The 16602-nt window shown below is 25.9% G+C and overlaps 1 protein-coding gene across 1 annotated transcript in view; it reads right to left on the reverse strand.

The window, feature by feature from the left end:
* LOC100211357 (WASH complex subunit 2A) overlaps nucleotides 1–16602 on the reverse strand; it is a 105879-nt gene that overhangs the window by 55322 nt on the left and 33955 nt on the right. Inside the window, exons 7-13 of the mRNA XM_065788550.1 lie at nucleotides 15914–16120; nucleotides 14355–14561; nucleotides 13983–14256; nucleotides 13755–13882; nucleotides 3745–3805; nucleotides 3144–3172; nucleotides 2371–2461 (exon numbers count right to left, since the gene is read on the reverse strand). Coding sequence (XP_065644622.1) covers nucleotides 2371–2461; nucleotides 3144–3172; nucleotides 3745–3805; nucleotides 13755–13882; nucleotides 13983–14256; nucleotides 14355–14561; nucleotides 15914–16120 — 997 coding nt within the window. The remainder of the gene's footprint in view (nucleotides 1–2370; nucleotides 2462–3143; nucleotides 3173–3744; nucleotides 3806–13754; nucleotides 13883–13982; nucleotides 14257–14354; nucleotides 14562–15913; nucleotides 16121–16602) is intronic.

Consider the following 16602-nt stretch of genomic DNA (forward strand, 5'->3'; position numbering starts at 1 on the left):
CAAAAAAATTTAGGAAGGTATTCCTATAGTTAGACTAAAAAACCAGAAAATAGTTTAAAACTTTTGAGATTTATATTTTTTTCTTCTTAAATAATTAAAAAAAATAATAATAATAAAGAACTAGATTTTATCAACTTTACAGTCTCAGTTTTATTTGTGATGGTCCCTGGGTGATGGACCTTTTAAAAATACAAATATTTGCATCAAAGGACAAGACCAAACTATCAAGCCCAAGTGAAATAAGAAAAGAATTACAAGAGAAAGAATGAGAGTGATAATAAAATTACTAAAGATTTGTTAAACAGATGCTCAAAACAAAAAAAAGCACTATAGTAAAGTAATGGATAGATAAAACTCCATCATCAGGACCAAAATACATTTACCATGTTTCAGAGAGCCTGATAAAAAGTGGCAAGCATCACTTGTCAGGGATGCGCTCTTGCTACCTTTATATCGCCTGTAGCCTAGATTATAGGTAATAATAAAACAAACCTCAATGAAGAGAAGCTAAACACAAAAAACTTACCCAAATTTGTGCAATATTTTCAGGAAAATTCAAGGGATAAAGAAAAACAAAAAAAAGTGAAACAAAAATAAGATAAAAAATACTAAAGTTGCTTTACCTAAGCTAAACAAGCATAACCCTGGCTACAACTGAGTGTGAATAGATACTATAATCTATACTAATCTATACTAACATCTATCTGTAATATACTATCTATACTATACTATACTAATACTATCTATCTATACTATACTATACTAATACTATCTATCTATACTATACTAAATCTATACTAAACTATACTAATCTATACTAACACTAATGTTTAACCTATTATGGTACAAAACAGCTTTTAAATGCTCTTTGTGTTTAATGCATACTTTATTAAGCATACTTTATGTAAAAACTAATTAAATTTTACTGTTTTTTCAAAAACCACAAGAACACAAACTTTATTAACAAGATCTTTGCAATGACGCAAATGGCATTGGTGGTTTTTAACAATGAAAGGGAAAAATAAGAAAAATGAATATAAGGAAAATCAAAAATTATTTAAAAAAGAGACAAATAAAAAAACAAAAAAACAATATAAAAACAAGATAAAATAATATAAATAGATAAAATAAATAGATAAACCCAGGAGAAAAAAAAAAGGAAAAAAACAAAAACTACCATAAACTAAATACAAAGTTAAAAGTTTCAAAATGTTCAAAAATGGAAAATATTAATAAATAAAAAATATATATAAAAAACTTATCAAAAAACAACATTTTAAAATTTGAGTAAAAAATAAACTATTTGACGGGACCCAAGGACTTTGTGTACATACACAAACTGAAATATCCATTGAAGTTGATAACTGAAACTATTGGGCGCCAATAGGAACGAGTCTTACTTAATTGACTTAAATGGATATTTCAGGTTGTATATGTACACAAAGTCCTTGGGTTGTCCAAAGTCATTGTTTTTAAAAAGTTTTTTTTATATATATATTTTTTAATATTCAACAGCGATTTTATTTATTTACGCTAAACTAAAACACTAAAAGTTTGTTGTTTATTGTTTGTTTTATTTACATTTTTTTAACGATTTCTTTTACTATTACCCCTGTTTGTTTTGTGTGCAAAAAATTAAATATATGTGCATATATGTATGTGCATATGCATGTATATTCTGTGCATATATGTATGTGCGTATGCATTTTATCAGTTAACTGACTGTAACTAACTTTGTATATCTAGCTATTGAGTTTACAAAACAAGTGACTAATTATTATTACTATTTATTATTACTATTTATTATTACTATTTATTATTATTATTATTATTATTATTATTATTATATTATTATTATTATTAATATTATTACTATTATTGATGTTTTTTTATTATTTTCAAAGATCTTATGTTTGTAATTATAAATGTTATCTTTATTATTATCATTACTATTTTTATAACTATTACCAATCATATAAAAATCTGTATTTTTAGTGTTTACTTAAGATTAGCAGAATTGCAATTAGTAAATATCCATGAAAATATTTCTTTTAACTTAATATTTTTACATATAAGTTATAATTGAAAACCAATAGTAAATAAAAAATTTTTAACAAAAACAAATAAAAAATTATTGCTAATTTTAAAAGCAAAGAAATCAGCTAGAACAAGAAATATAAACTAGAACAAGAAACTAGTTACTAACTAATAAAATAATAAATAAAATAATAAACTATAAACTTAATATAAACTTGATATATAGGTTAATATAAACAGTCATGATTAGGCAATATAGCTAAGTTAACAAAATATTAAACTGAAAGCATTATCAAAGTTAACAAAGAATAAGTACTTGAAATGAAAACCTACTTTGAGATGGTATGTTTACTTCTTCCTCATCTTCAAATAAACCTTTAACAACTGGAGGAGTTTTGACAACTGCTGGGCTAGAGAAACTTTCCTAAAATTTGAATTAAAATAACCAAAATTCATTTTGATCAAAGTTTTCAATTGGTTAAACTAATACTCAGTAAATTTATCAATTAAAAACAACAAACAATAAACAATGTGAATATAAGTAATTATAATATATAAAATCATTTTACAAAAATATTTGTTAAAAACACAGTAAAATAAAAAAATATTTATTGAAAATAAATACAGTATGACCCTAAACTTCTGTTTAATAAAGTTTTCATTTTAAAATGTTTTGTTTTCATATTTTTTGGGTCTCGTATAATTAAATAATTAATAAAAAGTTTTTAAATGAACATCAAACTATTAATAAAAAATACTAAGTATCAAAAAACCGCTTTTATCATTTGTACTGTTAAGAGAACATCAACATTGCAATTTTGAAAAACTTTTCTTTACATACAAAAGATATTTATTTACATTATGTCATACTTAGTCATATTTCATTTTTATTATAAATTATTTGACAATTTATTTAAATTTCAAAAAATAAGATTTTTCAAATTAATGCTCTCTAGGCTTTATAATAAAGATTAAAACAACATTATAAAACAAAAAAATAATTTTAATAAAGATAATATAACAAAGAGCAAATATGATAATGTAATAATGAATACAACTTTAAATAATTTCTATTAACATTAGGAACAATAATAAAAAAAGTTTACTTTTTTTGTATGTAAATCAGGTACAGAATCTAAAAAAGAAATATTAACTCAAAAAAGAGTGCAAGCAAAAAAAGCGCAAAACAAAAAAAAACAAAAAAAAATTTATTTTGCACTTCATTTTTAACTTTTTTTCCTTAGAAAAAAACAATTAAACTAGTAGTAAAATTACTATTAGTTTAAATTAAACTTTTTTTTGTTTACATTAATTATAATAAATTATATTAAACTGTATTAATTAAATTATATTTCTACTTAAAGTATATTATTCTTTGCTAACAGTCAATTTTATATTAATTACTTTTTAAAAAAGGTAAAATTTTTTAAATTTCAAAGCACTTAAAAGCAAAACATAAACAAATGCATCAGCCCCAGCAACCTTAGATTTTACACTTTCGGCCCAGGAAGTTTATTGGACCAGTAGGACTCTTTTCGGAGTTTTTGGGTGCTTTTATCTGGAAAAGCATCTTTTGTCAGTGTATTGATCTTTGTTTTAACATTCTTAATTATTTAAGAGATGTTTTACATAAAATATTTTATTTTGATTTTGATCTCTCAGTTAAAAAGTACATTTTTGTGTTGATACCAGCTATTGATAACTAACCTTGTAAAGAATTAGCGGGTTTACTCTTTTGTTTTGCAGATGTCTCTCCAAACAAATCCTCCTTAAAAAAAAAAATAATTTATGAACTTTTAATAACACAAAAGTGTTTTGAAAACCTTTTAAAAACTTTTTAATCAGAATAAAAAAAATTCTAGATTCTATTTTTTTTCTAGAAACTTTATAAACTTTTAAAATTTATAAAATCAAAATCTATGAATTTTTAATGTTACCTTCCAGTCACAATGCTAAGCTCAAACTTTTACACTTATTATCATGAGAGTTAAGGATGTTTTATTAAAACTTGTCTTTTTTAGATTCTAGAAACAAAGACGGTACAACATTTTAGGGCCACCAACCCCAAATAAGGGCATGAGATCATTCAAAAATATTTATGTAAAATCATAAAGTAGATAAAATTTAATTGTTAGAATTCAAATTTTTAAAGAAATCTAATAGATTTGAAAAGCTGAACCATATTAATATAAACCCTTGTTCTTTTAATAATGTTCTTAATACATTATTATCATATGTCTGTGTAATTCCATATCAATTCAGCAGGCTCATGTCACCCTATGTTTAAGATTTTGCTAATTTTTTGATATGTTGTAGGGTTTATGAAAATTAGGAAAATCTGAAATTTGGAACCTCCAACTCCTTACAGCTCTTGAGATATTCAGAATTCAATTTTCTTATTTATGCTGACTCAGCATTTTTTGCAAAATACTTTTTTGTTGTTAAATAGCAATATTTTATGAACCAAATAAGGTATCATCCTAAAAATTTGTACTTAGACAACCTTACAAATGGTGGATACAAATATTAAGTTGAAAATTTTTTTGACCAACTTAATTACATGTAAATTAGATAATAAAGGCATATACTTTAAAATTTAATGTTAAAGTCTTTTTGAGGGCAATAATAAATTTATACTTTATTTATATTTATTTTGTGCCTTGGGTAGTCTCAAAGTATGCGGAGAGGAGGGAGGGGGGGGGGAGGTTGCAATCAGGCTTCTCCCATCCCCCCTCCCCCAAGAAAAAAAAATTAATTATATTTTACAAATTAAATATTTTTCCAAAACAAAAAAATTTTTTTGTTAAAAATTTTTCTTTTAAGCTTTTTGGAGGCCTTATAGAGTAATAATTAGAAATAATATTTTTATTTATTGAAGCTAATTTTTTTTAAAAACTTTACTAGGCTGTAATCCAAATGCATTTATAAAAGACATTTTGTAAAAGGCTATATTTATAAACGACTTTTTTTTTTCTTTTATAAATAAACCTTTTATTTCCTCATTATTATATTATTGCTTCTGATTTCATGTTAAAAGTATTAATTTCCTGTTACTTTGCAGGATTTTTATATTTACTTAACTAATTAATAAATGTTAAATGATTATTATATGATCTGTAAACAAAATAAAAATTAATTACCCTTTAATCTGTATAAGAGGAAGCCATATAATATGGCACATCCAACTATATGAACATTATAATAAAATCTATAAATAATTTACCATAAACTAAATAATGTTAATGGTATAAATAAATATTTATTTTGTAAAATATTTCAAAACTAGATTTTTTGAATAAAATTAAAAGTTGGGAAATATTAAAAGTGTTCTATTGGATTAGAATGTAATCTTGACTGTCACAAGCAAGGTTTAATAATAAGACAAAGTCTTTTAGACCTATCAACATTTTCAAGTGATGAAAAACACAAGTTGTTATGGAGAGCTGGTTTATTTAATTGTGGAAAATTGTTTACAACAGTTTGCTATTATCATAGAGAACACATTGGAATTGCATTTTAAAGAAATTTCAGAAATGCTGTAATCTATATAAAATACATGGAAATTGAAAGAAAAATGTAAAAAGGCAATTTTGATATTTTTATGATTAGAATGATTTAAATAGTAATTAAATAAACTCAAGAAATAATAAGACTAATAAATGATATTTTAAGAAGAAAATTCAAATCTTTTTATATATTTAAAATTTAATTGTTTTTTAAATTAATAAATATACTAATATGTTCTTTACAATGATGCTTAGTTGATATTAGTTTTTAGAAATGACTGCTCCTTCTTTTTATAGGAAATATGAAGATATTGCTATTAATGGCAATTGATAGCGATAACTAAAATACAAGATATTCCTGTTGTACCTGACTGTTACAAAAGGGTACAGATTATAAATAATAAATTAGAATCAAATGATCAATGCTATAGCAGGGTTTACTATGAACATGAATAATGTACATTTGTCAATGAAAGTCTTGAATCTATAGGTGTGTCACCTCTAGCTTCAGGACTTCTTATTAACCTTAAATCAGTGCTAAAACACTAACAGTTACCAGCTGCCAAAAGAAAATTTGATTAAATAACTGAAGCAACAACAAACAAAATAAATGAAGCGTATAATATTGATCCTATGATTAGATTGACACCATCTTGTACACCACTAACTTCTTCAGTTGATAACTATAAAATTGATGATCTAAACTTGCTTTTAAATGAATTAAAAGATAAACTAAAAAATGCGACAACTTACTTCGCAAAAATACAGATTTAACATTAACTCCAGAATCATAGCACTCCCAAAACCGCAGAATTTTTTAATGTATCTATTTACTTTATATGAGAGGCTAGAAGAGCTACAAAAAAAACATGGAATTTTGAATATCATCAAAAAAAGGAAAGTCGCTTTCCCATTAAACCATTGAGCTTGTTCATAGCTTTTATCAAACTAACAAGTACACATAAATAATGCCTGGGAAAAAAGATTTTTTCAGGATAGGGTACAGGCATCACATGCAAAAAAGACTAATATTGACTAATTTAAAAAAACTTCATGTAGCATTTAAATCTGAACACTCTAATTTAAATGTTGGATTTTCAAAGTTTTGCAGCCTTCACCCAAGATGGTATGTAACCACAAACTTGTCTGGCACTCACTGTGTTTGTGTCTGTATCTATCATCAGAATGTTAATTTGTTAACTGATGCTCTTAAAATTGACAAAGACTATAGAGATTTAATTGGAATGATTGTTTGCAATCAGGATAATCATGTTAGATCGATGTCTACTAGGTCCTGGTATTACTGCTTTTAAAGAATCCTTAACAGTAAAATTTGACAACAGTTATAAAGAAATAACAATAAACCAATGGCAAAGTACAGATAGAACTACGCTGATTAATCAAAAAATCAATATTAAAAAAATTAAATTTACCTTATATGCAATAAAATAGATAAACTAACATCTCACTCACTTATAGCTAAAAGTCAGGCCAAGTACCTCAAAGACTGTAAATAGTTTTTAAATCACAATGAGTGTATAATATTGGGTGACTTTGCAGAGAACTTCCAATTTATTGCTTAGGATGAGGTGCAAAGTTACCACTAGAATAAACTAAAATGTATGCTTCATCCTATTAAAATATTCTATAAATCAAATGGTAAACTGATATCTAAGTCATCTTGCTTTCTTTCTGATGAAGTTGAACATGATGTATACTTCGTATATAAAATACAACAACTCATTATGAATTACATTAAAGCAAACATTCAACAAATTAGTAATATTAAATACTTCACTGATGGATGTGCAGCACAAAAACTTAAGAACTTTTATTAATCTTCACCATCACAAAGAAGATTTTGATATTGAAGCTGAATGGGTTGTTTTTTTTGCCAAAAGAAATGGTAGATCTGCTTGATGGTATTGGGGGCACAGTAAAACGAATAACTGCACAAGCCAGTTTAAAAAGGACAGTGACTGGACAAATTTTAGATGTAGATAAAATGTTCGAATTTTGTGTAACCAATATAAAAAACATTCAATTCATTTTGGTTTTTAAAATAGAAATAAATGAAGTTCGATCATCATTACAATCAAGGTTTACTTTGGGAGGAACCTTGCCAGGAACAAGATGTTTCCACCATTTTATACCAATTAATAAATGTACAATTTCTTTTAAAAAGATAAGTTAACAAACTGATGCTCAGACATTCAACCTTGTTCAGATACCAAATGAGCTGGTTGTGCAGCAGGTTATTTATAAACAGGTTATTTATAATATGCAGGAGGCTATTTATAATATTTATAATATGCAGCAGGTTATTTATAATATGGATTATGTAGCTTGCGAGTATGACAATTTTTGGTGGATTGGAATTATTACCAAAAAAGATGAAAGAGAAGGAGATTATAAAATTTAATTTATGCATCCACATGGTCCCAGCCCTAGTTTTTTTTTGCCTGCACAGTAAGATGTGTTGGGTCCCATCAAATCATGTTTTATGGACAATTGATCCGCCATCTGCAACAAATGGTTGCCTATATAAAATTTTAGAAACTGAGTTAGAAAAAATAATTGAACAAAATAATAAAGATTTATAGAAAAAATTTCTAACGCATTATTATTTTTATAATTATATGTTGCTTTTTCAAATATAGTTTAAGATATAACTTTATGTATGTGTAACTGTATGTGTAATTGGCACAATTTGGCTACTCAAAAAAATTCTCCTTTATTTGTCTATGTTTTTAACAACAACAACAACAACTACAAAAAAAAGGGGGAGGGGGTTGGTAAAATGCTTAATTGCCTCCCCCTCCCTTCCCCTTTAGACCATGAGCCCTCCCCAGGTACAAAAAAAAAATATATAAACAAAGTATAAATTTATAATTTCCCTTAAAAAGACTTTAACATTATATTTTTACAACATAAAATTAAGATATAGCTAATTTTGTCATATATAAGTTAGCAAAAAATTTTATGCTGACCCAGCATATATATAAGCTTTCCTTAAAAGGCTGCATTTAGAAAAGTTGAAAAATGCAGTAATATATTTTTTATTAATAGTGATTTTTGATACATATATTGTAAGTTATAACAATGCCTCAAAAAAAATTATTAAGGTGACATTACCATTTTGACCATTAAAATACCCCCCAAGTATATGCCTTTATTATCTAATTTACATGTAATTAAGTTGGTCAAAAAAATTTTCAACCTAATATTTGTATCTACCATGTGGAAGATTGTCTAAGTACAAAACTTTAGGATGATATCTCATTTGGTTCATAAAATATTGCCATTTAACAACAAAAAAGTATTTTGCTAAAAATGCTGAATCAGCATAAATAAGAAAATTGAATTCTGAATATCTCAAGAACTTTAAGGAGTTGTAGGTTCCAAATTTCAGATTTTCCTAATTTTCATAAACCCTACAACATATCAAAAAATTACCAAAATCTAAAACATGGGGTGACATTTTTTTTTTTCCTGCTGATTTGACATTAATTACCCATACCTCTTATCATCAAATGTATATACCTTCATATCATCTGTGATGAGCTTATATTCTTGGTGTTAAATCTTTCTGTTAAACACTAAGAATGTTAATCAATTTTTTAAATCTGCATAGAGAGGTATGACATAATTACAAACATGATTTACCAAACCCATAAGAAGATAAAGTTCTGAGAACTATAATTTTTACTTCTCAGGATACTACTCTTTTATAAGACAAGAATTCACAACAACTTTCTGAATGAAAACTAATGGAGCACAAAATTGTCTTGCATATCCCAGCTCTTCATTAGATTAAAAATATATAAAAACTAATAACTTTGCAAGTTATCGACTTTGACTAAAATACTTTGAAAAATCGAATAGCTAATTTAATCAACTATGGGTTTTCTTTTAATTGAACAAAAGTCAATTTAGTCGAATGCTAACATCCTTATCTCTATCTTTTCACGATTTAACTTTATCAATATCTAACTTTGTTATGACAAATTAGTATAAGTAGATTATCTTATAACGATAAAATATTTATGAATATTGAGCCATGCTTAAGTATATTATTCAACATTATTATTTGTATATTATTCATGCGTAAGTATATTAATCATAGCAGGTTTTTCAATTCAACCAAAATATCATATTAACTCTTAGTTTACTGTATGTCGCACCACTTCATGCTTCCTTTTTCTCATTCTAGTAAACCGTTGATTTTTTTTATGACAAAATGTTAAGTAATGTGTTATCAGTTAAAGATGCAAAAAAAGATAAGAAGTTTTATAAATCTGCCATCCTAAAAAAAGTTTGACTAGATTTGCCCCCACCTCTCTACACCACATAAATTAGGCCTTGCAAAGTTTTTGCTTTAACTGTTGTGAAAAATGATACAAAGATTTAAAATTTTTTGAAAATTTTCTAATTAAATTTAATTGAAATTAGTATTCTAAGTATTCTAATATTTATTTTAATTTAATATATTATGTAATGATTGGTTTAATTCCCAATGGATATTTTTATCGATTGGTTTAACTCCTAACTGGTTTAAATTCCCACCACATCCCTGGAAGTACCACACTTAACTTGTTTCTCTGCACAGCAGTCTTGTTTTTTAAAGTTCGTGTTTCAGAGTTAAAAAGTTGAGAGAGGGTTGTAACCAAAATAAAGTAGCCTCCTTGACTGTATTGGCCCTCTCAGCCATGGAGAGGTGAATAAAATTAAAAAAAAAAAACTCCCTTCATACATAATAAATGATTGCAATAATTTCTTTTAATAATAATACTATATAGACTATTAACAATAATGGTTGGTACACATATAAATCCCTTTGGATTTATTTCAGATTCAGGTAAGCTGGAAACTGGAAATCATTTGCGAGCTAATTGATTTATTAGGAAAATTTTCAAAAACCATTCAAAATTGCAAAAAAAAAAAAACAAATTTTAAAATGAAATTTGATAGTGTTTTTAACTTAAATACTAAAGTATTTTCTGGTACACTTGGCAATAAGATCTCCTAATGATGGTTTCTCCATCATTGTAGCACATGAATATTGTCTAGAGGAGGATCTGCCTAGTCATTGTACCTGTTTATATCGAACTACATGAGGATAATGGCTGGCTCAAGAAGTGGCTGGCTTGACTGAAAAGCCCTGAAGAAACAAGATTAAATAATTAAAAAAATAACTTTTTTTATAAAAACAAATATTTGAACACAAAATTATTTATTATTTCCCTATAATTTGCACTTTGATGCGGTGCAAGTGTGAGTCCTTTGTAAAATGAGCGTCATATTGCCCCATATGCATAGAGCTCGTTTTTGGTCCCACAAACCGATACATATTTTCCAATTTTGACTGTAGAGTTTCACAAAATACTGCTGTTTGATGGCTTGTTAAGTTGAGAATTTAGGTAGCTTTAATATTAAAAAGTTGGACATCGCATGGTGTCCACCTTTTTAAAATTGAAACACCACTAAAACAAAATATGTTTAAATATAGAATAAAAATAAAAAATCAAATTTATTGAAACTAAATTTCAAAAAAAACTTTTACTTTAAAATGAAAATACATCAAACAAAAAACTTGAAACCCTATGAACCAATAAAATCAGTATTAGAGTTATAGAGAGTTGAAATTGAATGGTAAAGGTTGATCTCTTGTCTCACTTTCTCAGTTTCTTTCACTTTGTCTCACTTGTTTCTTTTCTCCCCTTGATTGTTTAACTTATTGAGCTTTGTAGTGTCTTCCAGTTTTTTTGATAGCGTGCTGTTTTAAATAGAATAACTGCTCTGGCTTGGTCTGGATGGGAGAACCTTATATGAGTCCTTATGGAGCAGGATTTAGATCACAAATTAGTCTTGTTCCTAGTGGCACTTTAAAAAGTGAGCATGGGGTGACATTTTCCCTCATTGTTGAGAGCTTGGACTTTTGCAAAATTATTCAGTTATTTAGTTTTGGTTTATTTTTCCTGATGGACCAGCGAAGTCCCTAAAAGATTTCAATGACATCCGAAGACATATTACATAAGCAAGCAGTTGATAAATATAGAAAACGCAAACTGGAAGAAAAAACATGCCAGGGAAGGAAGTAAAGAATGTAAAGTTTTATAGACAGAACCTTTAATGGATTACAATTGAGATTGCTCTTTGGATGAAATTCTGACTGTGATATATCAATTCGAATTTCTTTTCCAAATGAAGTGTAGTGAAAGAAACAAAATTTATCAAAACAGATTTCAAACAAAAATGATTTCAAAATGATATGGACTTTTAAATCGAAATAAGCATAAATTTAAAAACTGTGAAATTTCTTGATGTCACATTTAACCTCTCTTAAAATTCATATAAGCCTTTCAAAAAATCAAATGATAAATTATTGAATATTAATATTAACTCGAATCATCCACCACAAATTCTAAAACAAATCCTAATTTCAAATAATAACAGGCTAAACCAAAACTTCTCCAATGAAAATGTATTAAATTCTCATGAATTTAATATTCATAATAATAATTTAATATTGTTGCGTTCAACTGACTAAGGTAAATCAATTTTAATGCTTAATATATTTTTAATATAAACCAACGATATTTATACACAACTGGCAATTATCCGTAACTAAAATATGTTACTTAAGTATTCCCTTGATACCAAGATAATTGCCTTAAGAAAAACCCATTGAAAATACAGTGAAAAAAGATGTCATCGCATGGCATATATTTATTTACTAATATTTGTACTAAATACTAAAGATTTATGGCAACTGAACCCATCATTTCGAAAAGAACACAAGTCCATTTATCAAAACTAGGTTGCTAAAGAAAATTAAACATAGGAGTAGATAAATAAAAAGTGTATATTTAAATGTATTAGAAATTTTTATACAGAAATTTTTAATTTAAATTTATAAACTAACTGTTAAAAGTTTTGGACTTGTGTCTTTTTTGAAATGACAGGTTCAATTCCTCTAAATAAATTTTTGAAGATGACAATAAAAAAAGTGGTTTTCAAAATTTTGAACTAAAATTTGACCCTGAAAAACAGAATTAGAAATGTATTTTGGTTCAACCCCCCATATAACAAAAATGTTTCCACCAACATAGGAAAAGTGTTTTTAAAATTGGTCAATAAGCACTTCCTGCCCAATAATGAATTACATTAAAATTTTTTATCGAAATACAATTAAAGTTAGCTACAGTTGCACAAAAATATGAAAAGAATTATAGGCGGTCACAATAATGCTTTGTTAAACAGAAAAGAAATCCTAAATGAAAAAACAACAGAAAATTTTAATTGTAAACAAAAAAATAATTGTCCAATTAGTGGAAAATGTTTATCTAAAAACATGGTGTATAAATGTGTTGTTTCCTCTAAGAATGTACCTGATAAACAATATATTGGCATTACAGATGGTGAATGGAAAAAACGTTTTGCCAATTATAAGCAATTCTTTAAAAAATAAAAGTATTCAAAACACCATGCTGTCAAAATACATATGGGAATTGAAAAATAAAAATATTGATGATTTTATACTGAATTGGTCCATCTTTAAAACAGCACCTGCATATAATATTTTTGAAAAATGCATCGTATGTCTACAAGAAAAATAAAAGAAATAATTACACATGCGAATCAAGAAAGTTTATAATCTAAATGCAGGCATGAAAATAAGTTTTTCCTAAAAAAGGTTGTTTTTTTAAGAACTTGAGCACTCTATTTTGTTGAATACATTTTAAAATTATTTGTGTGTGTGTGTGTGTGTGTATATATATATATATATATATATATATATATATATATATATATATATATATATATATATATATATATATATATATATATATATATATATATATATATATATATATATATATACATACACACACACACACATATAAATTAGTAAATACACTTATCTAATATTTTTTTCAACAAGTTGTTTCTCCATCAGTAGGTTCATCAGGAAGTTCATCAGGAATTTATTATTGCTCTGTTCTTTAAGAACATTGAATACTAACATAATTTATATACTTATATAGAACATAGAATACACTAACATAATTTATATACTTATATACAACCATTTTAAATTTTTTAAAGAACAAACACTTATATGTGGAGAAACAAATTTTTAAATGTAAGAAACTTATTATCTTACTTATCATTTTACATTATTTGTTAAAAATATCCTTTTTTATATACCTCAGGCTCATCAAACAAACTGCTTCCTGCATCACTAAACAATCCTTTTTTTTTCACAAACATCCCTTCATTATTTCCAAAACTCTCACTTCTTTTAGGAGGACCAAAAAGACCAAAGAGTTCATCGTCTAAAAATAAAACAGTAAGAAAATCTAATTTTTTGTTTTTACTAAAAAGTTAGATTTTTCTATGAAAATGGTAATTAACTCCTATTCAGATTTTATTTACCATTTTCACTATTATTCATTAGACTTGTATTTTCTTTAGAAACTTCAACATTTTTGGTTGTTTTTGCAGTAACTTCATCACGTGATTTTTTTTTCAACAAATTTGGAGTTACTTCTTCTACTGATTTGTTTTCAGATGATTTGCGAGAACTAGTAATTTGTTGTGATATCTGATTTGCTTCATTTCTTACTTCAGATTCATTTTCAGAAGATTTTTCCATCTTTCTTCCAATGCCCAGCTTTGAAGCAAGCTCTGACTGCAAATCAGTTTTGGACTGGATAATTAAAAAAAAAAACATTAACAAGTTTTATATTGTAGTCAAACAAATAAGCTCCCTCTCCCCTTCTTAAAAACAATCTTAAAAATTGCTACCTTGACAACTTCTACTTTTTTTTCAACTATTTCTTCGCTTTCTTCTTTTTTATTTATTTGTTTTTTTTCTCCAAACAAATCTTCCTGCTCACTGTCAGATGAATCATATTTATTGTTGTGTTTACCATCAACATTAACTTTACCATTATGATTACTGGACAACTTTGTAACAGATTCTTTTCTTAACAGATTTTCAGATTCGTCAGACTAGAAAAACATTTTAATAATTTTTGAAAATATTTTTTTTTTTTTAAGATATGTAGGTATATACATATTTAGTAAGATATATAAATATTTATTAAAATACATATTTTGATAGATAAATTGTTAAAGTATATTTATAACAAAGTTAAAATTAAAGAAAAATTAAAATATAACAATAAGAAATACAACAATATAATACAACAAATGCGTAACAACAAAATATAAATAAATACAACAACATGAGATAAAAAATTTTAATTAGCTAAGGTTGTTAATAACTTAATATTTGTAAATGTAAAATTTTGTTTTTGTTTTTTTTATGTCCGTAAAGCAACATTTTGAGTGGATTTCTCATTTTGCTATTAAAATATGACATTATTTAAAAATTAAAGCATTTTTTTTCAACTGAATGGATTTTCCGGTGTTAACCTGTTTACAGGTCAGAACTGAATATTTATATTGTAATTTGTCCAAAATCAATAAAATTCCTTTACCCTTTCCCACATATAAATTGAGGTCTTTATATTAAAGTTTTCCTAGGTAAGTTGCCTTCACCGTGGCTTAGAAACCTCACCTGCTCCAAAAGGTGCATATCCTAATAGTTGAAAATATCTATATATTCCAGGTTGTAATCTCTCACAAATCCTTATTAATAAAACGAATTTAGTATCAAAATATTTTGAATTTTTATTTGACAGCTGCAAAATAACTCTGGTATCTTATAACTGTACATTTAAAACATACATAAAAATAGAAAAAATTAAAAAGCAGTTAAAGATCACCATAAAAATTTTATTATTTTATGAAATGGCCCTTATTGACTTCATTATAATAGATATGACATATTAGCCAAAACCAATATTAAACTTTATCAAATTATTTAATTTAATTCTTCCAGCTTTATTTTAATTTATAAAACTACACTAATTTTCACTATACCTTATATATTTCATTTTAATTCATATGCTATCAACTAATCATATACTATCAACCAATCATGTGCTACCAACCAATCGTTACAGAATCTAATCTATATAGAAAACCTAAAATCTAAACAGCAAGTTGCTACAAAAGCTAATAATATTGTAAATACTTTTGAAAAAGACCTTTATATCAAGTGATTAGAAAAAGCTCAACACAACCTACATCCAACCACATTCGGAATATGCAGTTACAGCATGTCTTTACACAAAACATGATAAAAGTAACAAAATTTCATATAACCTTAGAAGTATACATATAAGGACAGATTCAAGATCCTCAACCATACAATCCAGATATAATTTAGTGAAACTGTATTTTGCTTATAAGTTAAAAATAAAAAAATACTATTTAAAATAAAATAAAATACATACTGAATAATCTTCATTTGATTCTTCATTTTCTGGAACAAACTCTTTTTCAGAGCTTTCCTCCGAACTTTCTTCAGCATGTTTATTAACATCTGATACATCTTTGTCTTCTTCATCGTCACTTGGTAATTCAAGCAAGCCTAATGTTTCATCATGAAGAAACTCAGCAGTTCCAATTAAATGAGGAAGTCGACGACATTCGTATACATCCTTAATATAATAGCAAAACAAACTTAATTAAATTAATAAATTAAATAAGTTAAAAAAAAAATTTATATTTTATTAATTTATTAATAAATTAATAAAATATAAATTTTAAATATTTAAGTTTAAATAAGATTATATAATCAATATTTTTTTTAAAGTTTTTTTATAATGAACAATAGGATTGATGATTTTTCTTTAACATGTTCACATGTTCGCGGGTTACTGTAGTTTTTTTCTCTCAACTCTATAACTTAACTATAAGATTTGTGTCTTTAAAAGCATCATTATTATTAAAACACTATTTTCTCATAAAGGTAACTGTGTAGTGCATTATTTAAATTTGCGCTTTCTAAAAACTTACACTACTTGTTAATTTATGTGACAAAGTTTAGTTTCCTGAGTTCTTAACTCTCTAATACAATTTCAAAAACTTAAAAAAGCCAGAGTAAAACTTTAAGATATTTCTTGTTATTTAAAGATCAAAC

This window comes from Hydra vulgaris, chromosome 01 (assembly GCF_038396675.1).
Source record: "Hydra vulgaris chromosome 01, alternate assembly HydraT2T_AEP".
Classification (NCBI taxonomy): Eukaryota; Metazoa; Cnidaria; class Hydrozoa; order Anthoathecata; family Hydridae; genus Hydra; species Hydra vulgaris.